The 12,598-nt window shown below is 47.3% G+C and overlaps 1 protein-coding gene across 1 annotated transcript in view; it reads right to left on the bottom strand.

Moving 5' to 3' along the window:
* Positions 1–1,339: 1,339 nt before the first annotated feature.
* Positions 1,340–12,598, bottom strand: part of Pde3a (phosphodiesterase 3A) — a 35,865-nt gene continuing 24,606 nt past the window's right edge. Inside the window, exons 2-9 of the mRNA XM_090324451.1 lie at positions 12,468–12,598; positions 11,781–11,935; positions 9,162–9,286; positions 4,540–4,762; positions 3,259–3,344; positions 2,558–2,712; positions 2,002–2,139; positions 1,340–1,606 (exon numbers count right to left, since the gene is read on the bottom strand). The exon at positions 12,468–12,598 is cut by the window's right edge and continues 124 nt beyond it. Of these exons, the coding sequence (XP_090180577.1) occupies positions 1,340–1,606; positions 2,002–2,139; positions 2,558–2,712; positions 3,259–3,344; positions 4,540–4,762; positions 9,162–9,286; positions 11,781–11,935; positions 12,468–12,598 (1,280 nt within the window). The remainder of the gene's footprint in view (positions 1,607–2,001; positions 2,140–2,557; positions 2,713–3,258; positions 3,345–4,539; positions 4,763–9,161; positions 9,287–11,780; positions 11,936–12,467) is intronic.

Below are 12,598 nucleotides of genomic sequence, written 5' to 3'. Positions count from 1 at the left end.
TGCCCAGACCAGGCCCTGCAGCCCCAGAAGGGGGGCCAAGGAGGGGCCACCGGCCAAGGAATAAATCTATTTACATATATCATATTTCATTATATTTGTCAGCCCTGGGTCTTGAACTCATGGCCTGGGTGCTGTCCCTGAGCTCCTTTCTCTCCAGGCTGGCGCTCTACCCCTTGAACCACAGCTCCACGTCTGGTTTTCTGGTGGTTCACTGGAGATCAGAGTCTCCTGGACTTTCCTGCCCGGGCTGGCTTTGAACCTGTGACCCTCAGACCTCAGCCTCCTGCATAGCTGGGATGACAGGCAGAAGAAACCGGGCACCTATGATTTCCTTACTCACAGAGCTCTGCCGCTCACCTGAGACATAGTTAATGTGCAATCACCCTCCCACTGGAGACGTTTAAGAAAGTTTTGCCCTGTCCCTTTTCTCTTTAAAAAACAAAAGTCCTCCGCAAGATGTCATTCCAAAACAAAGCGAGTTGTTAATACATCCGTGGTAGTATATTAAAGTGGATTGCAGCCCGTTTTCATTGGAACTCTCCTGTGTGCCTTTTGTTTCTTCCAATTAAGTGTGGATTCATTCAACCAGAGCTATTAGAAAAACAATCCTTTGGGGATACAAGGCGAAGTCATTCAACATACAGCAAAGTCATTCAACATACAGCAATGGTGACATATGCTAAGTAGAAGGCCCAAGACACAGAGCTTTATATTACATAGCCATGGGGGAAATGTAAAATCCCAGCCCCTACATACCGGCATTATTATTGAAAAGCGATCGTCCATTAAGGGAAGAGCTTTCCTAAGAGAGATAAATAAATTCGCGGGGAAAAGATAACACTAGCTTGGAAATTCCAGCTAGATTTCTCAGTGGCTTCCTGCCTGTTTGAGTTTATTTATGTAACTCCTTAACCTTTCAGATATCAACTAAAACACTTCGGTCAATTGCTGGCAGCCAGCCTTGGGAAAATTGCATGAAAGAAAGCAAAGCTTATCTCGAGTTCCTTGCAAACAAGCCCTGTTTCATATCTCTCGTCCTCTGTCACTCCAGCTGTCCAGCTTTCTCAAGAGATCCAGAATTCTTAAACTCCTCCCCGCACCACCACCTACCTCAATGGTGGATGTGGAGCTATGGTTCAATGTGGTAGAGTGTTAATAAAAAAGAAACTCAAGGACAGCGCCCCAGGCCCTGAGTTCAAACCCCAGGACTGCCACTGGCATGGTGACATTGGATTCCAACAACTGAGAAATTCAAAGGGACTCGAATTCTAACAGCGAGCAAACAATTCTGATCTCCATTTTCCAGATTAAGAAATGAGCAAGAGTTGGGGAGAGGGATTCATGAAGGAACCAGGTTCCAACACAGGCCATGGCTGTGTCTCCATCCGGTCCCGCTGAGTGTCTGCCCACTTGTAATGCTTCGAAGGCTGCCTCCTCCATAACCCAGATGAGACGGTATTAGAACCAGCAGGTCACAAATGCACTTCTGCTTACAAGGAATGTCTCGGTAGCCGATCTCCAGAGCGTGAAAATAATTCATAAATTCTCGGACTGGAATCTTGAAAGCTTCGAAGAGACCCATGTCTTCAAAAAGTCTGTAGGACACCTGGGACAGAAAACAAAGACACAATCAGCCAGTCCCATGCCCACCCCCTTTGTGTGTGTGTGTGTGTGTGTGTGTGTGTGTGTGTGTGTGTGTGTGCCAGTATTTGAACTCAAGACCAGGGCACCTTCCCTTTGCTTTTTGCATTTGTTCACATCTCCACGTTTCCCTTTTCCCTGGTTCACTGGAGATCGGCCAGATTTTTGCCTGCTCACCCGGGCTGGCTTTGAACCGTCATCCCCAGATCTCCGCCTCCTGAGTAGCCTGTGTGAGCCACCAGCTCCCATTTCTGGCTTTTTACTGTAGACGTGGTACCGAGGAATCGAACCCAGGGTTTCCTGCACGCCAGGCGAGCACTTCCACCACTACGCCCGCCATGGTGAGGTAGCATTTCATACCTGGCTGAGAATGCGGCCACATTTTCTTCCTATATTTTCCACTAGATCAAAAATAGGGAAATTCCACGTGTTCAGCTGGTCCATGATAGAACCCAGATTATCCATAATCAGAGGCTCCGGGGCTAGAATGGGTTTGTCCTGCAAGAGAGGTGAAATGACATTAGTGACGGGCGCTTTGAAACGCCACTGGAAGTCCCGGGATTTGAACTCGGGGCCTGGTGTGTGTGTGTGTGTGTGTGTGTGTGTGTGTGTGTGTGTGGAGGGCTGAACTGAGCATTTTTTTTTTTTTTGCTTCAAGGCTGGCGCTCTACCCCTTGAGCCACAGCACCACTTCCAGGTTTTTGCTGGTTCACTGGGGATAAGGGTCTCATTGACTTTCTTGCTCAGGCTGGCTTTGAACTGTTATCCTCAGCTTTGCGCCTGGTGGCTTGGAGCTTGCGAAAGAAAAGAGGATGAAGGGGTTGTGTCTCCCCTGCCCGCCCCCCCCCCCCCCCCCGCCATCTTCACATTAGAAAGTTTGATTCTGCAGGTAGGGGAGGGTCGAGGAGAGGCTCACCAGAAACAGCATGTCCTCTGCAGGGAAGGAACTGCGGGGAGCCACCTTTTTCCAGGGTCTCCCAGGGACCCCCGTCTCCTCTTCATTCAGGATGACATCACTGCTGTCGCTGTTGTTGTTGGTGTCATAGTCTGATGTCACCTGTGCCATGTCATCTACAGGGGAAGAAGGACCACAGTCTACCAGGATGAGCCCCTGGGACTCTGGCTTCTGGCACACGCCAGTGACACACACACACACACGCCACGTGGCATTAAGAGGTGATGGATCAGGCCTGTGACTCCACTGACCCAGGAGGCCGAGATCTGTACATTATTGTTTTTATTATTCTCCTGGGGACCTTGAATACAGAACCTGGGGTGTTATCGCTGAGCTTCTTTCCCTCCAGTCTGGTGCTCTACCACTTAAACCACAGCTCCACGTCTGGTTTTCTGGTGGTTCACTGGAGATCAGAGTCTCCTGGACTTTCCTGCCCGGGCTGGCTTTGAACCTGTGACCCTCAGATCTCAGCCTCCTGAGGAGCTGGGGTGACTTTCAGCTCAGGTGGCGAGGTGGATAGGTGATTTTGATTCAGTCTTTTAAAATTTACAAATGATTTTTTTTTGTCAGGAAGATGGTTGACCTTTGTGATCGGGAGGGGGGGGGGTGAAAAAAGAATTGTTATTATGAGAAAGAGAATACAAAGAATGTTTAAGAGTTACCTGTCCTGTTCAGGGTCTGAGAGACCTCAGGGCCTGACTCAGGGACTCCTTCAGCAGTGCTCCTTTGGGAATACGGCCTACCGCAACTGGGAAATATTGAAACAGTCGTAAGTACATGATTCTTTTTTTTTAATTTTATGTGGCCTTGAGCTCAAGGCCTGAGCATTGTCCTTGGGTTTTCTCAAGGCTAGAGCTCTACCACTTGAGCCACAGCACCACTTCTGGCTTTTTCTGTGTTATGTGGTACTGAGGAATCGAACCCAGGGCTTCATGTATGCTAGGCAAGCACTCTACCACCTAGGCCAAACTCCCAGCCTGTAAAAGGACTATTTAAATTAGGGACTATTTAAATTAATGGCTCATCTACACCAACCACACACACACACACACACACACACACAATCTTGCAAAGACAAGACCACTGGGATTCCATGCCAAATTCGTCAGCGCTCAAGTTCAATGCCAAGATCTTCTAGCTCAATGTTGGGAAACACAGAGAGGTGGTGTGGTGATGTTTCTGGCAGACTTTAAGCTGCCTGTGTGGCTGTCTCACAGCGAATAATAAAACCTGGTTTGAATTATAGATTGCTGAAGCCCAGACAATAAAACACACATTACTGGATTGAAGCAGACAGTGAAATCCCCTTGTGTGGTTTTTTTCCCTCTGAAAGCTCTTGTATAAAAATCCCATTAGATTCGTCCTGTTAAACACACACACACACACACACACACACACACACACGCGCGCGCGCGCGTGTGCACACACACACAATTTTATTTTTGCCAATCTTGGGTCTTAAACTCAGGGCCTGAGCACTGTCCTTGGACTTTCTCAAGGCTACAGTTCTACCACTTGAGCCTCAGCACCACTTCCGGCTTTTTGCTATGTATGTGGTGCCGAGGAATCGAACCTGGGTCTTCGTGCATGCTAGGCAAGCACTTTAACCACTAGGCCAAACTCCCGGCCCCTCCATTCTATCCTATAGCACATATGTGGCAAAGATTCTATTGTACACGGTGCCCGCCTGCCTCACGTGGCAGGTGCCAGGCTCAGGGTTCCATCTCCAGTGCTTCTGATAAATGAAACCAAGCCAGACACCATGAAGTAAAGTGAAATATCAGAAGAGCTACAAAACCAATGTTTCCAAGTCTATTCAACGCACGACCTGTTTCCTTGTCCTTTCTCCCTCACCCAGCTCCACCCTCTTGCCCCTGGCTTTGTAGAGGAATGGTGGCAATCCGCTATTGTCTAATACAAACAATAGCAGCTGGTCTCCTTACCTGCTGCATACGGCAGGCCGGGGTGGGGTTGGAGGGGACAGGTCGGGGGCACTCTGGGTGTAGGTTAAGGCTCTATGAGCACGTGGTTCTTGCTTGGTGATGGTGCTTGAAGGTTCTGGAAACTGCTCTGCAGAAACTCTCCTCACTGGGCTGTTTTCAGGGCTCCCTTGGAGAGGAGAGGTGCTGGCTGCTGATGGAAGAGGTGAGACCTTAGCCAGGGCACCTGAGAGAGAATCAGTTATTCTATTAGTAACAGAAGAACAGGAGGAGGAGGAGGAGGAAGAGGAGGAGGAGAAGAGGAGGAGGAGGAGGAGGAGGAGAAGAGGAGGAGGAGGAGGAGGAGGAGGAAGAAGAAGAGGAAGAAGAAGAAGAGGAAGATGAGGAAGAAGAGGAAGAGAAAGAAAAAGAGGAAGAAAAGGAAGAAGAAGGAGGAGAAGGAGAAGGAGAAGGAGAAGGAGAAGGAGAAGAAGAAGAAGAAGAAGAAGAAGAAGAAGAAGAAGAGGAGGAGGAGGAGGAGGAGGAGGAGGAGCAGGAGGAGGAGGAGGAGGAAGAAGAAGAGGAAGAAGAAGAGGAAGATGAGGAAGAAGAAGAGGAAGAGAAAGAGAAAGAGGAAGAAAAGGAAGAAGGAGGAGAAGGAGAAGGAGAAGAAGAAGAAGAAGAAGAAGAAGAAGAAGAAGAAGAAGAAAGAAGAAGAAGAAGAGGAGGAGGAGGAGGAGGAGGCGGAGGAAGTAGTCAGGCAACCATGGATCACACCTGTCACCCCAGCCCCTCAGGAGGCTGAGATCTGAGGATCCCAGGTTCAAAGCCAGCCTGGGCAGGAAAGTCCAGGAGACTCTGATCTCCAGTGAAACCACCAGAAAACCAGACGTGGAGCTGTGGTTCAAGTAGTGGAGTCCGAACCTTGAGTGAAAGAAGCTCAGGGAAAGCGCCCAGGCCCCGAGTTCAAGATCCACCACCACCACCACCAAATTCCTGTTCCAACGTACAGATCCCTGCACACACAAATTTTCAACTACAGCCATGCAATAACCGTAAACGAGAGGCACTGGAACAACAGAATAACTGCCAGCGCGTCGCACTAGAAGAAGGCGGGAGCTGCAAAAGTCTATCCAAGCCTCCTGCTTTGCTGCTGTCATCCAGCGACTGCCGAGTTGTTGCTCGTCTTTTGGTGACTGCACATCCATGACGGTCCATGGTGGTGGACGGAGCTAGAATGGTGCGGTGCTGGCTGGATTGGTGCAAAGAGCACGTGTGTGCCATTACGGGGTGTGTTCCTTCTCTTGTCCCTTCCACATTTCACTTGTGTTAGTCTTGAGGAAGCTCTCGTGCCTCAGTTTCCCGATCTGAACTCCTTTCTTGGCTGACAGACCCTGAGAGTCATACATCTTCTCTCGAATGCCATACTCTTCTTTTATATTGTAATTCTGTCCTTAAATAAACCTTTTGAACCCCCGCCCCACCCTCCGGGCCCCCTGCTGGTCTGGAAATAACATTTGTGTATCAATGTTTTCTGGGTTGACCTAAGATTCTCCAATTTATTTGTTTGCCTTTTTTTTTTTTATCAGATGGCAGGCTTTCTGACATCTTTTTTTTTCTTTCTAGAATATATTGGTCATAAATTCCTGCAGTGAAGATTTGGCAAGGTTTGGGCTCCTCAACATGTTTTAATTTGTTCCTATTTTTTTTGTCCAGTCCTGGGCTTAGGCTCAGGGCCTGAGCGCTGTCCTTGGACTTTCTCAAGGCCAGAGCTCTACCACTTGAGCCTCAGCACCACTTCTGGCTTTTTCTAAGTATGTGGTACCGAGGAATCGAACCCGGGTCTTCGTGCATGCTAGGCAAGCACTCTACCACTAGGCCAAACTCCTGGCCCTTGTTCCTATTTTTGTAAGATAGATTTGCTAGCAGTGGGGTGACTCATATTCTCTCCAAACTTTGAAGAAACCTACTCTACTGTGGGGTTTTTGTTTTTATTTGTGTCAGTTGTAGGCCTTGAACTCAGGGTCTGGGTGCTGTCCCTGAGCTTCTTTCCCTCCAGGCTGGCGCTCTACCACTTGAACCACAGCTCCACGTCTAATTTTCTGGTGGTTCACTGGAGATCAGAGTCTCATGGACTTTCCTGCCCGAGCTGGCTTTGAACCGTGATCCTCAGATCTCAGCCTCCTGAGTAGCTGAGATTACAGGTGTGAGCCTGTAAGATACTTATTAACAATGAACCACCAGAAAACCAGACATGGAGCTGTGGTTCAAGTGGTAGAGCACCAGCCTGGAGTGAAAGAAGCTCAGGGACAGCGCTCAGGCCCTGAGTTCAAGACCCAGGACTGACAAAATAATTTTTTTTAATTAAAAACAATTCACATAGGAATATTTCCATCCTTTTACGGGCCTATAAATAATTGTGTTGCTGGTGGTATTTTCTGTTAACTCTCACTTATGGTTGTTTCTTGCTCACTGTGTCTTCATGGTTGGAAATTTAACCTGATCTGTTAGAATGTCGGGACCCTTGATTCTTAATGTTTTCCTTCTGTCATTATTTTCAGCAGAAACAAGATATCCCGCAGCCTCAGGATCACATTCGGGGTATCGTATTAATGTGGATTCTTCAAATTCAGTTCCTTCACTCTGTTGGAATCCCACGTGTGTGTGTGTGTGTGTGTGTGTGTGTGTGTGTGTGTGTGTGTGTGTGTGTGTCTTGTTTCCCATTCTCACCCATGGGAACCTTCCTGGCAATGCCACCGAAGTGCTTTCTACATTATTCTACTTTGCTTGGTTCTAGGGAAAACTCCATTTTATTGCTCGGGTCATTAACCACTTCTAGGTTGAATGAGAATCTCCAAAGTCGAGACGACCTGATAGGTGGCTGGAAAATCCCATCGCCTTTTAATGGCTTCTTTCAGCAACAGACCTGCAATCAAACTCCTACTCTAATTGGCAGAGATTTAAGTCAAGTGGGTAAAGGCTTTCAGAAGTTGGCATCTAGGGCAGAGTCATCCAAAGCAAAGAAAGTTCTAAGCTTTCTTACCCAATTGGAATAAAGAAAACATGGCTCTTAAAATGACAAAGTGCAGCCGGCCCCCGGAATCTCACATTTGTCATCCCAGCCACTAGGACGCTGAGGTTCTGAGGACCCCAGTTCAAATCCAGCCAGAGCAGGAATGCCTGTGAGAGTCTTACGGTCAATTAAACCACAGAAAGATCTAGAAGTGGGGCTGTTTTCCCAGGAAAGATGCTCAAGGGCGGTGCTCAGGTCTTTGGACTAGAGCAGAATGAGGAGGAGGAGGAGGAGGAGGAGGGGAGAAGAAAAGGAGGAGGAGGGGAGGAGGAGGAGGAGAAGAAGAAGAGGAGGAGGAGGAGGAGGAGGGGAGAAGAAAAGGAGGAGGAGAGGGGAAGAGGAGGAGGAGGAGAAGAAGAAGAAGAAGAGGAGGAGGAGGAGGGAGGAGGAGGAGGAAGAGAAGGAGGCGGAGAAGAAGATGAGGAGGAGGAGAAGGAGGAGGAGGGGAGAAGAAAAGGAGGAGAAGGGGAGGAGGAGGAGAGGGAGGAGAAGGAGGGGAGGAGGAGAGGAAGAAGAAGAAGAGGAGGAGGAGGAAGAAGAGGAAGAAGAGGAGGAGGAGGAGAAGAGGAGGAGGAGAAGGAGGAGGAGGGGAGAAGAAAAGGAGGAGGAGGGGAGGAGGAGGAAGAGGAGGAGAAGAAGAGGAGGAGGAGGAGGAGGAGGAGAAGAGGAGGAAGAGGAAGCAGCATCCAGGCACACAGCCATTACAGAGTACTTCAGCAGAGCTTTTAGCAAGAGTGCAAGAATAATGATATTAAAAAACAGTTAAGAGTTTGGGGCCGCATGACAGCCAAACTCGCACATCCCATAGCTCAGGGAAGATGGGGTCAACTGTTGCTTGAGCCAATTGGTAACTTCTTAAGACGGGAAGATGTATCCAATTTCAAATAACCAAATACAAATATATGCGATATATCAGGTAACCAAGTGAGATACTGTAACAATATGAGATGACCAAGGGACAGCAAAGGAGAGAGAACAGAGTACCTTAAGAACAAGAATCACTCATTATATGGCTTATGTTTCTGAAATTGGATACGGAACGGGGGAAGTGGAGGGAAATGGGGACCAAGACATGTGAAAGGGTATCAATGTATGGGAATTAATGCACCTTCTATCTGGCAAATATCATATCACCCTTCTATTAGTTATAATAAAAAATATATGAAAAAAAAGACAGGAAGATCTAAGAACCAGTCAGGCCGCCTCATAATTTTCTACTGTGGAGAAATCAAAGGGTAGAGTGATTGCAGGCCTGCTGCTTATTTGGTATTCCAGAGACAAAAGTCTGGTAGATCGGACCCTCAGCGGAGGTATCAAGCCCTTTCTGAAATTCTTTTTGGTTTTGGTAGGATGTGGGGCTTGAACCCATGGCCTGGGCGCTGTCCCTGAGCTCTACACCTCAAGGCTAGGGTTCTACCAGGCTGAGTCACAACTCCACTTCTGGTTTTCTGGTGGTTCACTGGAAAGAAGAGTCTCATGGACTTTCTTTCCTGGGCTGGCTTTGAACCCCGATCCTCAGATCTCAGCCTCCTGAGCCTAGCTTAGAGTATTTTTCGGTCACTCTGTCACTCACCTGGACAAGTTTGCCTTCTGGTGTTCACATGATTCGCTGCAGAAACAGCATAAGACGACGTAAAGGACCGGCTTTTGGTGAGACTCATGAGGACTGGATTATTCCAAGAGTCGGAAATAACAGGGCTGGAAAGACAAGAGTTGAAGAAAAAGAAAAATAAAAAAGAGGTTGATCTTTGTGATTGTTGTGCTGAATGTGTTATGTGAAGCTATTTCTTTTCTCTTCATTTTCCCCCTTACAATTGATCTCAGGTTGTTACTGCGTCTGACTTTGGGTACCTGATATATTGCACATACATTTATTTGCTTATTTGAAATAGGGAAGAGAAGGGGAAAAAACCAAGATGATTGGGAGGGGGTAAGGGGAGGGAAAGAGGGAGAAAATCACGGGAAGGGGGTTGTCAATGTTTAAGAAGTAATGCACCCTGACAAATTTAACTGTAGTCAGAGATAAGAATCTCACAAACTTTCCTGCCCAGGCTGGCTTTGAACCATGATCCTCAGATCTCAGCCTCCTGAGTAGCTCAGTTTCATCTTCTTTATTCTAGTAAGTCTGTATGCAAGGATTAATTTGGTTGCAAAACCACTCAAGCAGAATACGGCAATATTTGTGGGCAACAGACCCCGTCTTAACTTATGGTTTCTATTAGTGACACCCAGGAAAGAAACCAGTAACCCAATTATGGCCCCTCATACAGAGGCCAAGGAAGAGCCTGGCAAGAATGACATTTACAAGGACAAAGGCCAGGGGCCACCTCCATCCATGAGACTCTTTTGTTCCCATCCAAGTTGCCCACTATTCATATATCTGGGGTGATCCGGTGGATAGAAGATTGGATTGTTCTAGAAGAATGTTCTAGAAGTCAGGGAATTCATGGTTCTGTGGATTCAAAAATCACTGTTTTCTCTGTCTGTATTGGCCAAATCCTTCTATGCAGAAATCTGAAATGGTCTGTCTTCTGATTTCGGGGAGAAATAGATTTAGCAAGCAGTGACCGCTGTCTTAGAAGGCCCCAAGAGACTCTTATGTCCAATGAACCACCCAAAAAACAGAAGTGGAGCCATGGTTCAAGTGGTAGAGCGCCAGCCGTAAGCAAAAAGAACTCAGGGACAGCGCCCGGGCCCCGAGTTCAAGACCCACAAATGACAGATTCAAAAAGCAAATAATAAAACAAAACAAAAACCTAAGTCGTCTTCAGAATAAATTCCACATCTTCATAATGGTGGGGGGAAAAGTTTTTCTTTATCGTATATCAGTCCGATTGATTGTGATTCTCAGTGTGACACATACAGAAGAGAAGTTTGTACTAAATATCTGACACGAAATTTCACCATAAGATTATTTATAGCATCAGTTTCCAATACATAAAACAAGAAAAAAATCTTTTTTTTAAGGCACTTTTAGAATGTAGAGTGGTCAATGAAGTGAAATGAAGAGGTAGACAGTGGGAAAATTCACAGCAGGCAAAAACATGCACAAGTATTTTTAGAGACAAGAGATTGAGTAAGACATGCTATTCCTTATCTCTTTAGAAAATATTTGAGTCTGAGTATTTATATTTTTTTAAGGCAGCAGAGCAGGGTCCTTGACAGCTAAGCTCATGAAATCTCTTGGAATTCTCTTCCTTGAGAGAATTACCATTTCAGCTGCCCTGTCTCCCCCAATTTATTTAACAGATGAAAGGCGAAGAGGGGAAGGAAATGAGATTTGATGAGAAATAACAAAGAATAACAGAAAGAAAGAAAGAAAGAAAGAAAGAAAGAAAGAAAGAAAGAAAGAAAGGAAGGAAGAAAGAGACAATATCTGCAATGGAATAAACAGATTTTTCATGGAAACATTCCTTGCAAAGAAAATCATCAACATTACAACAGGACAGAAAACTTGGGGAAAGTTCACTGGTGAAATAAGAAACATGTCTGGTAATAAATCTCAAGGTCATAATTCACTCTCTTAAGCAATGCTTCACAATATTATTAATTCCCATTTATCAATGCTAGCTGGCAGAGGAAGTGAACACAGCCTTTCTCTGCCTCCCCTCTCATTCTCTTCCCCCCCATATTATACATATATGTGTGTGTGTGCGTGTGTGTAGAGGGTATGTAATATGTGTGCTGTACAGGTATGTATGTACACACACACAGATGCATAGGGTTTTTTTTTTTTGTGTGTGTGTGTGTGTGTCTGTGTGTGTGTGTATGCTAGTCCTGGGGCTTGAACTCAGGGTCTGAGTGTTGTTATCCCTGAGCTGTTCCACTCATGGCCACACACCTCTACCCTTTGAAGCCCCAGCTCCATTTCTGGCTCTTTTCATTTTTCCCATGGTTCACTGAAGAGAAGAATTCTCATCACAGGTTTTCCTGCCTAGGCTGGGATTCGAACCTCAGTCCTCAGAGCTCAGCCTCCTGAGTGGCTGGGGTCCCCTCTCCCCCATAGAAGCTTAATTGTATGCCCAGGTTTCTTAGGACTTTCATCCTCCTTTTGTCACAAAGAGGACAGACCAGTTAGTATGTGCAATTGAGAGAGAGAGAGAGAGAGAGAGAGAAGGGAGGGAGAAAGAAGGGGGGAGTGTTTGGGGGGTGTCAGGTGTCTAGCTGCGGGGGGGGTGGTTGGAGGGCTGACCTGGACACTGGGCCTTCCTGCAGCTTGGTACTGGTACTGTGGTCTCTGCGGACGGGGGCTGGCTCCAGGGTGGGGAGGCCGGTGGCTGAGGTGGTAGTGGTCCATGTAGACGATACCCTACGCAGCAAAGCCGGGGGCAAACTTCTTCTCAGGCGCTAGGAGACAGCGTGGACGTTCATTTATTTATTTGCTTAGTTTTTACTCCCTGCACATCCCCTGCTGTAGAATCCATGGTGGGTGGTGGTGCGGGGGGTGCGGGAACCTGGAGAGGGTGGAATTGTCACCTGTCTAAAATGCTTCAGCTCTTATTTGATCAACCTCCCCCCAAAAAGGAGTGACTATTATAAACATAATATTTTGGGGGTGTTTGGTTCAATATCTATGCAAATACAGGGCCTAAAGAGCCAGGGTCCCTCACATCTGTCCCCACTCACCCCCCTGCCCCAGCTGCTTGCTACTCAGGAAGCTGAGATAGGAGGATTATGGTTCAAAGCCAGCCCAGGACAGAAAAGTCCCTGAGACTCTCCAAGGAACCACCAGAAAAAAAAATAGCCACCTGAGCGGAGCCGTGGTTCAAATGGTAGAGCGCCAGCCAGGAGCGTAAAGAACTCAGTGACAGTACCCGGTGTCTAAGCCCCAGGCCTGGTGACAGGAGAACATCTTTAACCTGAAGGAAGTTCCACTCACCCTGGAAACGGCCAGCTTGTCCTTGTCCGCTGCTTCCTCGGAGTCAGAGCAGGCAAGGTCGCCCGAGGAGGCCGCTGGGCCGGTCCTGGGCTTGTGTCCGGCCTGGAAGGTGAGCTGGGTACTAAGCAGAT

This window comes from Megascapheus bottae, chromosome 35 (assembly GCF_031878675.1).
Source record: "Megascapheus bottae isolate mThoBot1 chromosome 35, mThoBot2.hap1, whole genome shotgun sequence".
Lineage (NCBI taxonomy): Eukaryota > Metazoa > Chordata > Mammalia > Rodentia > Geomyidae > Megascapheus > Megascapheus bottae.
The sequence above is the reverse complement of the archived record's forward strand: the minus strand, read 5'-3'. Positions and strand labels throughout refer to the sequence as shown.